General features: G+C 42.2%; 1 protein-coding gene across 4 annotated transcripts in view; it reads left to right on the forward strand.

The window, feature by feature from the left end:
• Positions 1-165: 165 nt before the first annotated feature.
• The window catches only part of LIN54 (lin-54 DREAM MuvB core complex component), a 39,440-nt gene continuing 20,473 nt past the window's right edge, over positions 166-19,132 (forward strand). For 2 of the 4 annotated variants that reach the window (XM_039710424.1, XM_039710428.1), the window contains exons 1-2: positions 166-340; positions 15,516-16,246. In XM_039710424.1, coding sequence (XP_039566358.1) covers positions 15,551-16,246 — 696 coding nt within the window. In that variant the 5' untranslated portion in view covers positions 166-340; positions 15,516-15,550. Of the gene's footprint in view, positions 341-7,775; positions 7,961-8,412; positions 8,486-15,515; positions 16,247-19,132 lie in introns of those variants that run through there. The other 2 variants (XM_039710425.1, XM_039710427.1) reach the window with 2 other exon arrangements.

Genomic DNA, 19,132 nt, shown 5'->3' on the forward strand with positions numbered 1-19,132 from the left:
GGTTATCCCACGGGATTTACACCGCGGCCGGGATAAGGCCGCACCGCCGCCTCCTCCTCCTTCCTCCACGGGTGGTGCCCGCGCGCGGCCCCGGAAGCGGACGGCGGGGCGGGGCGGTCCCGGAAGCGCGGGGCGCTGCGCCGGCGGTTGCCAGGGCGGCGCGGTATTATGGGATGCGGCGGGGGAATGGCGCGGGGCGCGTGATTTTGAACAAACGCGGCGGCGGGATCGGCGCGGGCGCGGCCGCCGCCGCCGCGGCCGCCGGGAGCGGCACCGGGGGGCGCCGGCACCGGCGAGAGGCATCGGCTGCGGAGGGAGAAGAAGAGCGCCCGCCCGCCCGGTGAGTGCGAGGGGCGGGAAAGCGGCGGCGGGAGGACAGCGAAGGGGGCGCGGGCACGGCTGACAGCCGCCTCCCGCCGGGAAGGAACAGGCCCGGCCTCGGGGGCGCTCTCCCCGCGGCGGGCCGGGCTCCCGGGTGGCCCCGCCGGCCTGCCCGGGATAGCGCGGACAGTCGGTCCCGGGGCCCGGCTGCTCGCCGGCAGGCGCCGTTCGGGCAGACCGGGTCGCTGCCGGGGAGCCGCGGGTGGGTGAGGGCGGCGCGGCCGTGTCAGCGGGATGCTCGCTCCGGCCGTGCCCCGCGGAGCGGGCGCGGCGCTGCCTCGGCTCACCCCGCTGCCAGGGCGCGCCTGTGGCCTGAGCGGCGCTGCCCGGCTGCGGACAGCGCCCAGCTCCCAGGGAATGTGTCCGCTTCTGGACTGCTCAGTACAAAAATACAAGGAGCTCCTGGAGAGGGTCCAGTGGAGGCCATGAAGATGACGAGGATCTGGAGCATCTGTCGTATGAAGAGAGATTGTGGGAGCTGGGCTTGTTTAGTCTAGAGCAGAGAAGACTGGTGTCATTAATGCATATAAATATCTCAAAAGCAGGTGCCATGAGGATAGTAGCAGTGTTTTCGGTGATGCTCAGCAACAGGGCATGGATAAATGGCCATAAGCAAACATACAAGAAGCTTCACCCCAGCATGAGGAAGAACTTTATGTTGAGAGTAGCAGAGCACTGGAACAGGCTGCCCTGGGAGGCTGTGGATTCTCCCTCTGTGGAGACATTTGGAACCCTCCTGACCATGGACCAGGTGTCAGCTGCTCCAAGTGGCCTTGTCTTGTCAGGGAGGTGGGACTGGACCATTTCCATGGGTGCATTTCCAGCTTAATGATTCTGTGAATGTAGCCAGACCATCTTTTGGGATAGTCCCAGCTTTTCTTGTTACCATCTTGCTCGTTATAAGGTATATCAGGATTCAGAATGTTTTTAATTATTTGTAGCCTTGACTTTAAAGAATGTCATGTACTAATTTTGTAATGCTTGGTATTGAGGATTGAGGTTCTGGAAAGCCCTGTGGCATTGAGAGCACATGAAACTGTCCACTGGAATACACTGTAATCAGGAGGAAAGCTCTCAGACTTAAGATGTCAGGTGAGGAAAGGACATATTTAAATCATCTTTCATTAGGTTCATCCTTCTGAACAGTTCCTTGACATATATTACAGTTACTGTAGGAAATACTGAATATAGAGAAGTAATTTGAAGTGTTCTTTGCAATGTTTACATTAAACTGGCAATAGCAGGTTACTGAATCATTATGTGGTTATCTTCATAATAGTTTTTGGCTTATTGGCGGCAAGAAGAATAGTAGGTTATCAGCTGAATCTATTTCTTCTGTCAGTGGAATCTTTTTTTGTAAAATAAAATGCATTAGACTTGTCTTTTTTTCTTTATCAATTACTGTTTGTCAAGATATTCAGTTTACATATCTGTCACTGAGTTACATGTTAGTTACATGCCTTGCACAGAGTTGCACCAAGCCAGAGAGTGTTGTGTGGTTGTATTGCTTTGTAGGCCAAACAATCTCATAGGCTGCCTTGGAGAGTGTGTTTGAAAACACAGCCCAGCCTCCCTAATGGGATAAAAAAGTACTTCATGCTCGTTGTGATGGGGTAAGCTTCAGCAGTTTGTTATGCAAGGCTGCTTGTTCAGCTTACGTATCAAGAACTATCTGCTGATGTTTGGTTTGCTTATGCTTTGATGTCCACACTCAGATCGTTTGTAACTGAATGCTCTGAACAGTTCTGTCAGAATTCTTGAGAAGTTTTAAATGCTTTCAGGTGGAGTATCTGCTGACCACAGGTGCATGAGAAGGATGATGATGAAGAGTCAGAATTCGGCCTTAGAGATGTTATCTCATACACTGCAATATCTTTTATTTTAGATTTGGAAAAACTGTCAGAGCCCCTTAGGCTATTTTCCATTACACATGTTTGAAAAATGTTTTCACGGAGAACTAAGGTAGATTGGGGGGGTTGTGTTTTGATTTCTGCTTCAGCAACAAGCTGTGGTTCCTTATCTGTCACTTGGTGTGATTGTGCTTTTGTTCTCTATATGTGCTGCAGAGGTAGTGCTCACATGCTGTGAGAAGCACATCCTAATGTCCTACAGAGGCTGTACACTACAGCAGTGCAAGGGTGTGGTGGGCCCCTTCATAGCAAATGCTTAGGAGATAAACTCAAGGATCTTTAGGGTTTTTATTATTATTCATAGTTTTAGGAGCTTCCAAAGAGAAATGGAAAATGTTTCTTGAATTCTTGTTTCGAAGGTTTCTATTTTCCCGGGCCTTATATTTGAGTAGCTTGGTTTCCTCAGTTGCTTAGAAAGCTGATAAGCAGCATGTGGCTTTCAGCACAGCCTGTGACTAGGCTTGCTCACCTGACAACATCAGAAGTCTGGAAAAGAATGTTCTTGCACAAGAAAGAGGGAGACTAACAGAATAATCCCTTGATTAGTCATGAGGCGCAAAGCTACATGAAGTGGGAGATTCCCATGTTCCAGATCTGGATGTAGACTGGTAGCTCCTTAATTTGTGCATCACTCCCCTTCAGAAGCATCCTGCTCCTATTGGATGTATTGCTGCCCACATGAGGGGTATGCCCTTAGTGTTGGACTCTGCTTTGATCTTTTGTCTTGATCTAGGCATGTGCTGAACCCCCATCTTTAGGGACTGACTGTTTTGGGTTTCTGTTCCTTTGAAGTAACAGCAGTTTTTTACAGACTCAAGAAGTCTGTCTTCCTTGGGTGAAACTTGTTTCTGTGAAAAGTCTTTCAGGTGTAATCCCTTGGTGCTGCTCTGGTGCTCATAGACTTTGAACAGAGCTGTCTCAGCACACTGACTCACCCGAATTTGTTTACTACTTTGTGGATTAGTTTTCTTCCTGGGTTGGACACCAGTGTCAATGGCTTGGAGAAAATGGGTTTGTGACAACCTACAGTTGGTTTTGGATGGCTTTGCTCCTGCCTGGGTTGCCCTTGCAGTTATACAGATGTTTGCTAGCACAAGGGGGGAAAATGGATGGAAACAAAAAGTCAGATGCTGAAGGTGGACAGGAGACCTTTAGCAGTAGTGCTGAGAACACGTGGGGAATTGAAATACAGGGAAAGTAATGCTGCTGCTCATGTACACACAAAGTCACAAATATGCTGTTTGAAATTACCGTGCAATAAAGGTATTGCTAGGATATTGCTCACACTAAATCCTAGGAAGTTGTAGCAGGTGCTTGTTTTATTAGTGCATAATTATCAGTTTGTTGACATATAATGTTTTCTAGCTTTTGCTTTTCCTTTTAAAATTGTAATGGAAGCGTAAATTACTCAGAACTTGCCAAGGGAAGAAGGATCTCTTCATAACTGGTATGTGGACAAGTTGGTTTGTTGATTTTCTTTTCCTTGTCTAGTCTTAAAAAGAAATAAGCTAGCACCTCTATTATAAACAGGGCAGTGGAAACATGAACTTAAGCGATCTTGCCATGGAAAAGAAATGGAACAAACCCCAAAACCTCAACTGTGTAATATAAAATTCTCATGTACGTATCACTTGACAAGTGTCAGTTTAAACATGCAGGAGCTGCTAATATGTGTACCTTGGCCATTCTTCTGATCTGCTGCATGCAGTTGTTTGTGTGGTGTCTCAGGCAGCGAGCAGTCACTTAGCAGAGTGTAGAATAATGGGAAGGGAATGGAGTGCGTTGGTTGAGGGAATTATGGTTGCCTTGGGAACTATTTTGTGACTATAGATGGTTAATTTGTGGTAAAAGAACACCTGGTATTTTCTTAAGTATTCCTTGTAACCATTGGAAAAAAGACTGGATACTTACACTGGTTATGTGTTCAGCATTTGATAAGGAGTGAGGTTGAGTTTTTTCCCTTGCTATGGTTTGCCATTGCTATTGTATTTGATAAACCTAGAGCCATGATCCTCTGGGAAGCATGCAGACAAACTGCCTCCATTACTTGTCTTATGTGGAGATTGGGAAAGAGAATGGAAGTTATTTTGTCTGTGTTCCACATACCTATTTTGTTACTGGGTTAAAGCTGTTTACTTTCACTCTGCTATTACATATGCAAACATGGTGAGATTGCAGTCTTAGATGATTAATTTTTCCACTTACTCCTGTAAATCGTAGCTTCCTCGTGGATTCATCTTTTTCTGGTTTCATGACATGCATTTTGTTGAAGCATCTCTAGCTCAGTAAGCTTAAACAAAAGCCTCTCTGTTGAAAAACACGGTGCCAAGTGATTTTGTAATTCTTTGCTTTATGATAAAACAAACTTTTCAGTCTTAGAGATAAAACATAGAGTGTCAGAGAGAGTAAGAAAATGGGGAATGCCTAAAATGAATGACAGTATTTTACCCATTATTGGAAAAAATAGCAAAATTGAAGAATGGCAGTTAATTAGGAGAAATGTAGTACAGCAAGATCACCTACATGCAATTGTGCTCTTTCATTTGACAATATGCCAGCAGAGCAGGGTGAGTCTTGATTATACATATACTTCTGTGGAGGCTTTTCTAACAAATGAATGAAAGCATGTCTGGTGTCAGTAGTTTCTTAAGAACTGCATTTCCTATTTTTTTGTGTTCTTTGTGAATTTCAGTTTCCTGGAGTAGTTGATGTGCTTGTTTGTATTTGTCAAAAAGGGATGAGAGAACACAGCAAATAAGGAGATTACCTAGCCTGTTCTTTAGTTTGTTTTGCTTATAAAATGACCCAATAAAAGGATTTGTTTCTCTAAGATTTGTTTTCCCTTTGAAATCAACTTAGGCAAACGAGTGACCTTCACTTTCTAAAGTGTGGCTTGATTCTACTTTGCATCGGTAGGTGTTCTAAGTCCTTTGCTCTAGCAAGCTGTCAAGACTCTCTGAGAACTATGAACCTTGTATTGTTATGCATTGATCTTTTCTTAAAATAAGTTTTCTCTTTGCTGGGAGAATGCCTGGACCAGTGGATGTTTTTCCATTTGCAGAGATTAGTTTTGGTGCCAGTAGTGTGAACTGGCGACACTGCAATGACCAGCAAGGCTGTAGTCAGTTTTGCACTCAATCATATTGGCAAAGTTTGTTACTCCTGTTTCTTGTGGATAAAAAAATGTGGATTTCCCCAGGAGAGAAGCAGAAAATAGGCAAGAGGGATGCCACTTGTGAATTTTTACCATTGCTGCTGGAATGACTGGGAAAAATAGTAGCTCATTCTTTGTTGAACAGGAAGGTGAGTTTTGGTGTTATGTCAGCAAAAAGAAATAGATTGAATAAAAGGTTTTGACAAGTTGGATGTCCTGGATCCTTAACAAAAATTCTTAACGACATTGATAAATGCAGGTGCTGTAGAATTTTGCAGAAAGACAATCCCTCCCATAGTTATTTTCAAGTTCTATTTCTCTGCTGGGTTGGTTTCAGTGGACTCTACAGTTTGGCACAGAGTTGTTTGGGTGTGTGTCCTGAGCTGGATTGTGGGAGAATTTACAGAGTGACAGCCTCTGGTTGAGGTGTGTCCAGCTCTTTGTGGGTGTGTGGTGCTGTTCACTGTGCAGTGATGAACTGGGGCAGCTGAGTCACAGAGAACCTGCCGAGCTGCAGGTCAGCTCCAGTGTCCTGTCATATGTTAATCACTGTTAATCTCCAACCCTCAAAATTGTCAACTGACAACAGCTGTCAAAAAAAAAGTTGGCAAAAGCTTCATTCGTATACACAAATTGGTTTTAGATGTAATAAAGAGCTAAATCTTGATACATAAAAAAAAGCCGAACAAGTTTTTTCATGGAAAAATACAGTTAAGGCTTTGCGTACTGTTGTTTCTTCACTTAGTAATTCTGAGAAGGAGGTGATCATTCTGGATCTGTATCAACTCAGACAGTGTACTGGTGACTTGTCCAAGGGATGGCTGAGTGTGTTTGGCATGAAAATCTGATTTGGAAGGGTGTCCTGTAAGGACAGATTTGGGGCTTTTCTCAAGTCCTGCTGCTTGTTTAGGTTGGGTTTTAGGAAAGGGCTTCTCCCCCAGAGAATGACTGGGCACTGGAATAGCCCTTCCAGTGAGCAGCATGGAGAGTGTGTCCGAAGAACTCTTCTTCCTAAGTGGCCTTGGCATATTGTGTGGAATAAAGCTTCTCCAGGGATAGAGTAAGATACAGTGTTGATATCTTGCCGTGTCACTTTCAGCATATTGAAATCAAAAGTTGTAAGAGATACAGTGTAATCCTAGTCACTGAAATGTTTCTTTCTGGCTAGTCCTGTCTCTAAGTTTTTGGGCGTTTTTGAAGTGCTTATCCAAAGCTATTGGTTTTCTTACCTACAGCTAATGAAACGTAGGAGATAGTGTTTCAGAAGCTCTTCAGCTTGTTATGTTGCAACACAAGAGACTTCAGCAGTCTGAGCAGCCTGCATTTGAAGGGACCCACATGGTACTGAAGCAGGGATGAAGATTCCACAGAAATTCCTATTTCTCCTGTTTAATTAATCTCAACTCAAAATCTTAATGTGGAATTTCATTCCACAAAGGTCAGTCAGCTATTGCATAGCCCTAGTGATTTAAGTAAGTTTTCCCAAAAGGAATACAGAGGTGCTTTATCTAGAGATTGAAGTGGGAAGGAGGTGTTAATAGTGGTTTTCTTGAATGAGGGAATCTGAATGCAGTACTGGTTTGCCTGCAGGTGAGCTATTTATCTTCAGCTCAGCCCTTCTGCAAGCAAATATATTCTGTATTTGTGTAGTGTTGTCATGTTTAAAGCTGGTAGAACTGCTAAGATTGCAGCTAGAAGTATGTTTTCTTGTGAATCACTGCAAAGGAACTGTTCGAGCTATCTTTGTTTTTGTTTTAATGCTCCACATGAGTCAAAAATGATGAAAGCAAACCTAGATAAGTTTAAAAAGCAGTAGTGGCCATAGCAGCTTTCACTGCTGTTGAAATCTTGACAGCACTACCTTTAAAGCATGGCACTTTTTTGTCTTAAGGTTTTTCTCTGCTTTTCATCTCTGGTGTTCTAACTTTGAAAAGGATCATGCTTGCATGAGACATATAAGGAATTAAGCTTTTAGGGCAAAATTTTCTGTGCCATTTTAGCATATTTTTTAAAAATATTTCACTGAAATCAGTGTCGTGGCAGGGGGGGTTTTGTTTCAGTTAGAGTGAACTTCATGTATTGTACCTAATTGGGCAGTGCTAGTGTAGTATAAGTGAGATGCACTTGGGTCATCATTGTGCTTCCCAGTTGGCAAAGTCTCAGTAAAACTGGTAGGTTATGATTCTGTTGTGATGAGCTCTTGTTCATAAATACAGCTCTAAAATGTACTCTTGCTGAAATTGCTGGCAGCAAGCCTGATCTTAAGGGTGTGCAATATGATAACACCTGCTAAAAGTCCGTGGGGAATTTGATATCGAGCCTATGGTGGTAGTTTTCACACTTGTTGTTCAGAGTGTTCTTGGTGTGATATTGCTGTGTCTTCTGAATTCTTCTATAGACTCACATTCAAGGGGTGTCTGGAATTTGGAAAGCAAGACCATTATTTCAAGCTGTATATAGAAGACAAAAATCTGCATTTTTTTGGGCCTAGTGATAAGTACTGCTCACATTTCAGGTTTGTTTGGTTTTTGGTTTTTTATCGGTCAAACTAAGTTCACTACATGTTTATTCAATGTAACTTTAGATTTGTAATGCCTTACTATTGGCTTACTAAACACAGCAAAAAATTAAATTACTTGAAGTTATTTAAAGGTTTTCTACTTTTGGTTTCACCCCAAGTTTGTATGGACTATAAGAACACTTGATTAAATATAAAGGCCCTGGAATCCACGAACCCAGAATCTGGATTGTTCACTGTAGTGAACACCTTCAGAGCATATTTAGTGGTCATAGCACCTGTACAGTTTTGTGTTTCACCTCTTGTGCTATGGCATGTTTTGAAAATGACTGAAACTGGCATGCAAACCAAGGGAAGGGTAAAGGGGAATGTTCTTATTTTTAGTTTCTATTTTATTTTTAGTTTGCCTAAAGCTCTGCTTGAAAGTAGAACATTGTTTCCCATTACAGAAGGCAATCTGAACTTCAAAGAAGTATTCTGCTGCACGGAATGTTATTTCCAGTACTTCCCTGGAAAGTTGCTGTGAGTGAGCTGTGTGGTAAACAAGCAGCAAGTTAACTAATGACTCTGAGTGAGTGCTTGGGGTTTTGTTGTGTTTTGTTCAGTAATACTGCTCAGTACCTCTCAACAGCTGGAATGTTCTTCCTTAATAATCTTTTTTTGTTATAGGTAGTACCTTTGGGCAATGTAGTTTGGTTTTTTTTTGTGTTGGAAAGGGGGTTGTCCAATCCAGAGCTAGATATCCCAGTGTTTTGAAATGCTGGTTTTCTAGGAAACAATGCATTCACTTGTACATGTAACGTAATTCAACCATTTGCAATTTGTATGGCATGCTGCTTTTATTGAAAACTTAGTTAAAGCTTTTTTCCTTTTTCTTTCCACCTTTCATTTTGTCTGAAAGGCTTTGGCTCATGGGGATTTTTGGTTATGTACTCTTTCTAAGGTCCTTGTTAGTTTAATTGTAAAAATTGCTTTTGTACTTGGTGTATAATTGAATTTCTGTGGTAGCGTGCTGAGATTCCTTCTATGTGAGAAATAGTTTTGATGTGAAGAAAACAGCTATAGGTCACAGGATAGTGAGTCTCAAAGTGTATTTGTAGCAGCTGTTGTGGGGAAGGAAGAAGATCCAGTTGTGTAAACATTTCTATTTTGAAGACAGTAAGACATGAATATTTTTGAAAAGTTTAATTTTTTTTTCTTTACAGCCTGTCTGCAAAGAACATCATTGCTTTCTTCCTCTGTGTATTGGGTTTTTTGGGCAGGAGTGGGTGCTCTTTGTGTTTTAAGTGTCCTTGTCAATATTTTGTACTATTATCTGGTAATTATAGCAGCATGGAGAGCTTAGTAACTTTTCCATGGTTGAATAATTGCAATACGCTTTTATTCCCCTCCATCCCAAGAGCTGGAAGATGAGGAAGAGGAAGAAGAGGGGGTGAATGAATTGCTGCTGCAATATAGTGTTTCCACTGGATTGTACTTAAATTGTTGCAGCTTCCAGCTCCTTGCAGAATCACAGAATGATTGGGGTGGGAAGGGACCTCTGGAGATCATCTAGTCTAACAGAACCTAGGGCAGGCTACGTGTTTGTGTCTGGGTGGGTTTCTGCAGAAAAGGACACTCTGCAGCCTCTCTGTGCAGCAGTTCTAGATAGTGACCCCACTGTTCCTAACTCACCCCAGGATCCCATTGGCCTTCCTGGCCAGAGGGGCACACTCTGCTTGCTTGCATGGAACTTCTTCCCTGGAACTCCCAGGTTCTTCTCCACAGAGCTGCTTTCCAGCAGGTCAGCCCCCAGCCTGTACTGATGTGTGGGATTATTCCTCACCAGGTGTAGGACCCTGCACTTACTTTTGATTAATTTTATTAGGTTTCTCTCTGTCCAAGTCTCACTGAATTGTAGCACAACTTCTTGATGTATTAGCCTTGCCTCCCAGTTTTGAATCATCCACAGACTTGCTGAGGATGCACTGTGTCCATTCATCCAGATAATTTAGCAAGTTCAGCAGGACCAGACCCAGTACTGACCCCTTGGAGAACATTGCTGGCTGCAGGCCTCCAACCAGACTCTGGTCCAGATCACAACCCTCAGTTTCTCTCTTCTGACAACTTCAGTTTCAAACCCTCCTCACCATCCAGACAAGCCTATGGATGAAGATCTCGTTCCTTTCTCTGTCAGATGGATCCCCCTGTCCCTCACAGACCAGGTTTCTGAAGTGAGTCCTGTGGTCTGAGCGCCCAAACCCCTGCTGGTGGCAAAGCTGGGGCTGCCTTAGCATCTTCTCTGCTGTGATGGGTGTTTCCTCTTCAGTCTGCAGAGCAGTGAAGCAGTTTGGCAGGGGCACCTCAGCTTTTTGGAAAAGTCTCTTCCTCCTGCCAGTCCTTGCTGATGCAAGCCTCCATTCTTCATCATTATTTCCCCTGTCCCTTCTGGGTGTGCAGGTGGGGGAGTTTTTGGTTCTTTGGCTGTGGACGTGAGTCTCCTGCAGCCTGTGCTTGGAACCAGCTGTCCATCTGTTTCCTAGCACCTGCTGCAGGCGATCCAGCACCTGGGCACACCTTTTGCAGACAGGCCTGCTACCTGTCCCTGCCCTGGCAGAAAGGTCTAGGCGCTGGCACTTGAGGGCTGGGCATTTAAAATTGCTTAATCTCTACGTATTAAGGTCCCAAAAAATCGGATTTCTTCAGCTCAGCAGCCTTCAGGAGTTTAAATATCTGCCAGGATTGGAGAGAGCAGATAAGCAGAAGCTGAAAAATTTGAAAAGCCTTTATGCAACTAAAATGTGGTTGGTAGTATCTCATGCTTCTCACTTAAATCATCAAGGATCCATTCTGTATTTCCCCTTTTTTCTTCATGTTCTTGCCTTTGTTCTAATGAATGGACTTAGGAACAAAATATATTATGTTTTTAAACCTTTGCTAGTTAAGGTATAAATATGCCAATTTTATTAATGAAACCACGTAATGTGGGATTTTTGAGTTTTCAAGTCCTCACATCTGAGCCATAGCCTGCTGGTGGTCCTCTGCTGCACCTTGATTGCAAAGAGAAGAGATGGTATTGGCACATTTTTGTCTCAGCTATGAAAAATCCAAATGTTACCCTTTTTGTGCTGATCAACTGTTGATCCTGCATTCTTTTATATTCATTTTCATTAGAGTCCACTGTACTTGCAGTGAACTTGTTAGGTTGTCCACTCTTACTTTTCTGTCATTCATCTGACTCAGGCTTTCAGCCTCATTCTCCCCTTTCTTGAGGGCAGTCTTCATATTTCTTCTTCATACTTCTTTTTAATGGTTTTTGCACAGTTTTAGCTCAGAAGCTGAAAATATTTGCTGTTGCTGGCTCTTAAGGTTGCTACTCTTAAGTGTATCTGTCCCAGCTTTGACGAACTACTAACAGATGCTGCTGTATCTGGTAATGATACTTAGTTTCACTTAGGATTTTCCTACTTGTCCCAAGAGAATCCCTGCTGCTTCAGGGATACGTTAGATGTGTTGCATTTATGAGCCTTTTGATTTTGGGTGGTGTGGGTTTGTTTTGTACTTCAAGAGGTGTTCACATAAAAACTGTTACTGATTTGGTTTCCTTCTTTTCTGGTGAAAGTGACACTTGGCAATTTGGTTTAAAAATGAGCATTTCCAGCGACTCGGGTCTGGCCAGTGTTCCCAGGTGTGTTGGGCTATACCAGACTGTTCCCATGGCTGAGCACCGCCAGGCCAGCAGCCACAAATGGGGATGAGTGCCTTGGCCCTCTGCTCTCTTGTCGTGTCCTTGCTAACATGCATCACCTTCCCAGGAGTCCAGGTAAAGCTGGTCTCAGCAGCCTTGTTTCTGTATAATCTGAATTTATAAATGTGGGTTTTGCTTGCGCTGGTGGTTTTGTACCCGTCACCCCACTCGAAGTGCTCATGGTTGCAGGTAGGAAGGTTGGCTATTCTTACTGAAATAGAGGCATTTCTGCATGTAATAAAATGCAGTTATTGTAAAGTATGAGACATTTTTATGTCTTGCATTTTGTTTACTTCTTTGTAGATCACTGTGCTTAATTATATTGATTTTTAAATTATTATTATTATCCTGTTTAGTGTGGCTGTTCTGGTATTTTATTAACAAAAATGTTGATATGATTGAGCTCAGTACTTTTAACAGAGTTTCTTAGAGATTTTGCAGTGATATGCTAGTGGTGGAGAAAAATGATCAAAATTCACAGATACCTGTCAGACACCATTCTGTATTTTGGCTACAATCCTGATCTTCTTTATTCTCTTCCTTACAAATCCTCTTTATCCTTTACACCATCATAGATATATTTTTCTTCCTGAATATCAAGAACAAGAATCTGTTTTATGAGTAAGATGATCACAGGTGATTTGCTCAAGCTGAGTTTGTTCCACTCCTTCTCCTTACTATACTAGGACTTTCCAGAGTTGTTGTTTCAGGACTTTGCTGACAATATGCTTTAGTCTCTAACTTTTTTTTTATGTGTTTGGCTGGTTGGGTGTTCTGAGCTAACTGTGTTTACAAATCTTCATTATGTGAATTTTTGGATGAACTTGTATTTAATTGTATGGCCATTATTTTTTAGGCTAAAATTATCTGTTTAGTAATCTGAACCTAGGATATTTGCTGAGTTTCCCAGTATGAAGCTTAAACACTTGGTCTAGATTGCTTTTTTCCTTCAGGTTTGAGTAAGCACATAGTGATGCATCTTTTCAAAGGGTTGTAGTTAGCGCTTGTGCATTATTCAGTACTCAAAACATAGCTGCTGAAGTGAAGGAAACTTTCAAAGGTTTAAACAGTTAAAACTATTTGCCACCTTTTGTTGATCTCAAGGCTGTTAGGATCTTAAAGAGGTTGGCATGCTTTTTCTGTTGGTAATCACTTTAGTAGAGGAGCTGGAAAAATGGAAACTGTATAAAAGCATTAGTAAAAAATAAACAGATGAACTGTTGAGAAATCCTGGCTAGATACCAAGAAGTAAAAATCTGCAGGGATGTTGAAGCTGCCTTTGACAGCAGCCTCTGGTATAGCCAGGATGAAATTTTCATTGTTGCCTTTCATGTATCTATTCCAGTCATGTCCAACCTGCAGTGAATAAATAGAGCTTGTGGGTTGTGTTATGGTTCTTTTTTGCTGCTGTTGAGCACACTAGCCTGAATATGGAAGCTAAGTTTAAAATTACCTGATAACTGCAAAATCTTCCTATGTTATTGCCAAAAGTTGTTAATCGAGTAACTATGAGTAATGTTTCTTTCCTTTTCACTTCTGTTTCATCTGATTCCAGACTAGATGTGATATGTTTCTTTTTTTCTGCATTCTGACTTGCAGTGGTTAGTTTGGACTCAAAATGCTGTTTAAAAAGCCTGATTCCATGTATTTTAATATAAATATGCTTTTAACTAGATATAGGTATTTAATAAGCACTTACTGCTTTGTAACATAACCAAATGGCAAGGATAAAGAATGCAAATTACTGATGAACTATAAAATTATGTAGATATATTTAAGTATTTTATGTTCATACTGTTAAAAGATGCTAAGAATGGCCTTTCTTCTTGGGAAAACCATGTACAAATGGAAACCAAAAGCAAGTTATTTAAAACTATTTATAATTACAGAGTGAGGTGGTTTTCCCAGTGTCTGATTTAGATGATTCTCTCCTTTTCAAACTTGGAGGCAGTCATTACTTGGGTTGTGCTTGACACTAGGAGTCTTTAACTTCTGGATCCAAGCCCTCTGTGCATATCAGTATAGAACAGGATGATGCTTTGGTTTGAGGTTTATTTTTTGTGTCTGAAATAGTTTGAAGTTTTACTGTCTGAGCCGCAAGCCTTTGCAAGTTGCTGAGGTGACAGTCAAGTGATACAGCTCAGAAGACCTAGTGACCTTAACATATGCTGTCTTCAAAAACAGTCTACTTTTGAGTAATCATCTATGCAGTTAACCTGTTTGACTTTAAGGCAGCAATATGGTACTATTACTAATGTGTCCCTCCGAGCTGGCTGTTTTGTCTAGGGCTGCTTACCAGGGCTGGCATCACTGTGCAGGCATTACTGCGGGACAAATGCTTTCCACAGGAGGTATTTCTGGCAGTGACATAAGATAATTTTGTATCTTTAAATGCCTGCCAATAAGCAAGCCTTGAGTTCGACTGTCAGTGCAGTTCTTTCAGAGCTCAGGCTTCTTGAGTGTCAAGGCAGTTTGGTCTGGCTGGCCCTCTGAGGTGAGGGGGGTCAGAGTGGCACCCTTGGCAATCAGGGAGGCTAGGACTGCTCCAGTCTGGAGCTCAGCATGGAAACTGTGTAATTCTAGCAGGGCTTGTCTCCCCAATCCTTCCACCTTGTGGGTGAAATACAGCTGTTCTGTAGTTAGCTGCTGTACAAAACAGGCCCACGACGATTTCAGAGGAAATAATGTCACCCCTGCATTTGGTCAGTGTTTTCACTGGCACAGTTCCTCATGAATTAGTATTAAAACTCAGCTCTGCTTTTTCTAGCAAGTAGGAAACAGAATTTGCAAGGGTTTTGTCCCCTGAGCTTATAATTAGTACTCAGGAGCATGTAGGCACACCCACGTGGTGTGCTCACCCATCTGGGGCCCAAGTGTGCTCATGGGGTCAGCAAGTGCAGAAAATGCCTTTTTAAGCTGATCTGTTTTCAGACTCTTGACACTGATACAGCTTTAGGGGAATGGTACAGTGTGGCCATTTCCAGCAATGTCTGTAAGGTTTCTCAAGTGGAAGTGACTCTAGCTTTGAATCTTGCTTCAGGGGTTTGTTTAATATATAATTTGGGTGCTTTTAAAAAAATTCCTTTTATTTTTCATGTGGTGTGTTATTTGTTTTGTGTTTAGAACACCTTTCAAATTAATAATGAATTTGTGTGTTATATTTTCTGGTGAGTATTGAGGTAAAAAAATCACTGAGCTCTTCTTTTCATAGCCAGCATCAAGGGATTATCTCTTCATCTTGTGAGTGGCAGGGCTTTGGCTTGATCCTGTGATAGGTGGCTGCTGATTGAGCTTTTGGGGTTGTTTAAGTCCATCAATAAACAGTCATCTGTTTTTCTGAGATTTCCAGTATGAAAATTTGGCAAGAATGTTACATCTGGTATGGATAACAAGTCTCTTGAGCAAGATAACCTGGTAATCAATGTTGGCATGTATGAGAAGACATCATCATCTATTAGATTTTTTTTTAAAGCTGTTTAATTCTTGCTTTATACTTCAGTGAATTTAAATATCTGTGCCCATATTTTCAGGGGGGAGACACTGCTTCTTTGTGTACTGTGGTGTGAAGAGTGGACTGGTAATGCTGTTGTTTTACTTCAGTGAATGATATTGTAAAGGTTTGATGTAAGTTATTACTGAGACTAAATTCAGCTTAGTGTGTTACATTTTGGTAACAGTTTTTTTTCCCCATGGTAATCCTCCTGTGCATGCACAATACTTTCAGTCTGAAAAATTTTGACTGTGTTTTCTTCTTTGGTAATATTATTCATAAAGCTTTGAAAGTATGTGTTTTCTGGAAGCCAATAACTTTTTAAAATATTGCAGTACCTGCTCCGGCCATCACTGCCACAGCTACTAAAATGGAGGTGGTTTCAGCAGAAGTCAACAGCTTGCTCCCTGAGGAAATCATGGACACCGGCATAACTCTGGTGGAGGATGACAGCATCGAGGCTGTTATCGTGTCGTCGCCGATGGGAGGAGAGTCTATTCCCATGGAAACAGAACTGGAAGAAATAGTGAACATAAGCACCACCAGCGACTCCTCAGCCACGACCACAGCCACGGTCACCACGGAAGCAGTTCCTGCACCCAGCAGCCACTCAGGAGATGCTGCACTGACCACCACAGCCCCAAGCCCTGATGTGAATGCAGCTGTAAAGCCTGCCTTTCCAGGTGGCCTCCATAAACTTGGTGCTCAGACCCCTGTCACTATCTCAGCTAATCAGATTATTCTGAACAAGGCCACTGATATTAAAATAGGCAGTCAGAGTATTAAACCAGACGGGCAAAAGCTGATTGTAACAACTTTGGGCAAGTCTGGCCAGCCTATTGTTTTAGCATTACCCCACAGCCAGCTCCCGCAGTCGCAGAAGGCCGTGTCCCAAGCCCAGGCTGGAGACTCCAAGGTACAAGGCCAGCAGATCAAAGTTGTCATTGGAGGTCGGTCGGAAGTGAAACCTGTTGTGGGTGTCTCAGCTTTGACGCAGGGAAGTCAGCTGATAAACACTGCGGCCCAGCCCTCTGTCTTGCAGTCCCAGCAAGTAAAAACAGTACAGGTAAAATGAGTTATGCTGATGAAACATCTTAAAACCAGTTCTGTTGCTGCAGTTGTTGTCTGTTTCCTGCACTGATTGACACACTGTTGCTTTCAGCCTTTGCATTTATTCTTTGTATTAAAAAAATACAATGCTGCTCTTAGCCCATGCTTTCATCTGTGGATGCGTTTGCCATTTTATGCTGTTTGCCTCTAGCTACTGTCTAGAAACTTAGGGTTTGCCTCAGAGAAAGTGAGCTATTCAGTAAACTGAAGATAATTTTTTCATTATTTTCATTTTATAAAAATTAATTCTGCATACTTTCAGGAAGACTGAATTCAACTTTATATGCCTGTTGTTTATTCGAAGTATACACTCCTTTATGGAAGAGTAGCTTCTGCCTGTTACCTTCAGTTTGTTTAAAAAAAGCTCTGAAAAAAACTTCAAGCATCTGAAAAAGAACAGAAGGGTGTATCTTGTCTGCCTCAAATCTAGTTATCTAAAGTTGAACATTCAAGGTTTTGTTCCCAGTCTCTGGCATGGATCTTGAGATATTTGAAACCACAAAGAATCTGCTTGGATCTGAAAATGTGTTGAAAAGACTTGGGTTATGACCAAAAGGTCTGATTCTCATCTGTTATGTGGCAGAACTAAATGTGAGTGACTTCGTTCTATTGGCAGTGAGGCACAAATAAGACTTCTTAAAGTGAAGGACAAGTAGAACTCAATGCAGGGTGTAATGGAAAAATATTTATTTTACTGTCTAAATGAAATGAGAAATTAAACTCTTAGGTATGCTATTAAAAATAATCAGCTGCACATAAAAATGATAAAGTTTAAAAATTTTATTAGCCCAATGTTCCTTGATTAGTATTTCATGGCAGGTGAAGAAGATAAATTCTGGATATTTTCTTTCAAGTTGCAGATGATTCCTGCACCAATTACTTTCTCCTTTTTTGTTGCTACATCATACCTGGAAACATATTTAATAATGGCCATTTGAAACATAAATGATTGTCACTATAGTTTTCAAGAAAGTCTCTGCTCTTTAGTCATCATAGGAACATTGAAGAGCGGATGAGTTCCTGTTACTTGGCTTCATTATTCACTGCCAGGTGACAGGTACAGGAAACTGGGGAGAACGACTTAGCTGTGATGTGGTTTTTCCTTGCATGAGATGATTTGTGTTGGCAGGGACTGAAATCAGCAGCTTGGCCATCAACCTCTGAGATTTGCCATTGGAAATTCTACACGTTCCTTAGCAGAAGCTCTCACTGATGGACTTGCATCTGTTTTTAAATCTAGTGAATTGCAGTTTGGGTAAATTTGTTTTGTTGTGGTTTCTTTTTATTAAGCCATTGGTTCCCTTTGCAAAACAGATTGATTTTTTAGCACTTGACATTCCTTTTTTCCCACAGGGAGGAGGAAGTAGAAATTAAAGCAAGAAGACAAGATTAGCACCCGATACTGCAGGGGAAGTGATTGCATTAGCACTTCATAGACAGTGCTTTTCCCTGTAGAAAGTTTCTGAAGTATTACAGTGACATATGAGACTGGGTAAGAGATTCTGGCTCTACTCTACCCTGGATGACAGGGGAGGTACCCACACCTTGAGTCCCTATCTTAGAAAATGAAGTGATTCTTTTACCCCCCATCATGCTGACAAGCCCCTTACACTTTCAGTGAGTGGAAAAGGAGGCTGTGAATGCCTCCCTGACTCCCCGTGGTTCTTGTGTAATTTATCTCCTGTGAATCAGGTATTTCAGATGGAGGGCAGCACAAGGCTTTGACTTGGTGCTGAGAATGAGCTGGTACAGATTAGATGACAAAGAGCTCTTATCTGTTCTTGTGGGCACTATCATAAGGGCTTTGCATATCATTAGAGAAACTCAATTGCCTTGACGTCTAATCTAATCTAATCTTGTAATCTAATTGTGATAGTTGAAGTCTCAGCACCTGAGGCACAATTGCAAGAGTTCAGCAAAATGTTTCTTGGAATTTGACTCCTTCTTGGTTTACAGTTCTAGATGTATGAGACTGAGAGGTGTTAAGTGTGGCAGGGCCTTTGTCCTCATCTATATCCAGAGGTTAATTACTAACCTTGTAGCAGCTTGTCCTGATTTAGCTGAAACTAGTGCCCAGGGATGTGTGAGAAAAAACTGCTGGGCAAGTACATCTGCTTTCAGCCTGTGGCTCCTGCCTGCCTACAGCCTTAGAAGTGGTGGTGTGCCTGCTGCTCTGCTGCTTTAGTCCAGGTTTATTAAGCAGGAGTTTGGCCTTGCACGTGACTCTGAACCAGGTGTCCAGATGTATCACCATGGCTGCTGTTAAGTCTGCCTTGGGCTTGCTTTGTGTGGTAACTGGCTCTGGTTTTGCCAGTGTCCATAGCATGGCAAGGCAGCTGCTGAGCCATCATTGTGGCTTTATTTCATAATTGAAAAGGGACCTTGTGCACTCCCTAACTTCAAACTCCCATTCCTAGCTCAGTTTCTTCATCTCTGAAGTTAAGGTGTTCTTTTCTATTTCTAGAGTCCCTGAATTTTCATGTTATTCCAAATATAAATGACATAGAGAGTGGGTACATGGACGGGCTCCCAACAGGTCTTCTAGGGAGTGGATTTATAGTGTATTAGCTCCTTTGTGGTAGCTGACTGTGGATATCCAGCAGTAAATGTGAGGTATGAGTGTGCCTTTTTCTGTATGAATAGAACAGAGTCTGAAAGCAAAGTCCAGCTGTATGAACTTGCTATAGTTCATCGTCAGTGGAGAGTGTTTAGAAAGACAGAACTTGACCCTTGAAGTCAAGTTGCCTTCAGGTAAATCCCTTGACTTCTGTAGGAGAAGGAGGTTGGTGTGTGCTCCTAAATATAATAACATTGCTATGGAAGAGCTTGTTGCTCTAGGGAA

Source organism: Passer montanus, unplaced genomic scaffold (assembly GCF_014805655.1).
Source record: "Passer montanus isolate IOZ18808 unplaced genomic scaffold, ASM1480565v1 scaffold23, whole genome shotgun sequence".
NCBI lineage: Eukaryota > Metazoa > Chordata > Aves > Passeriformes > Passeridae > Passer > Passer montanus.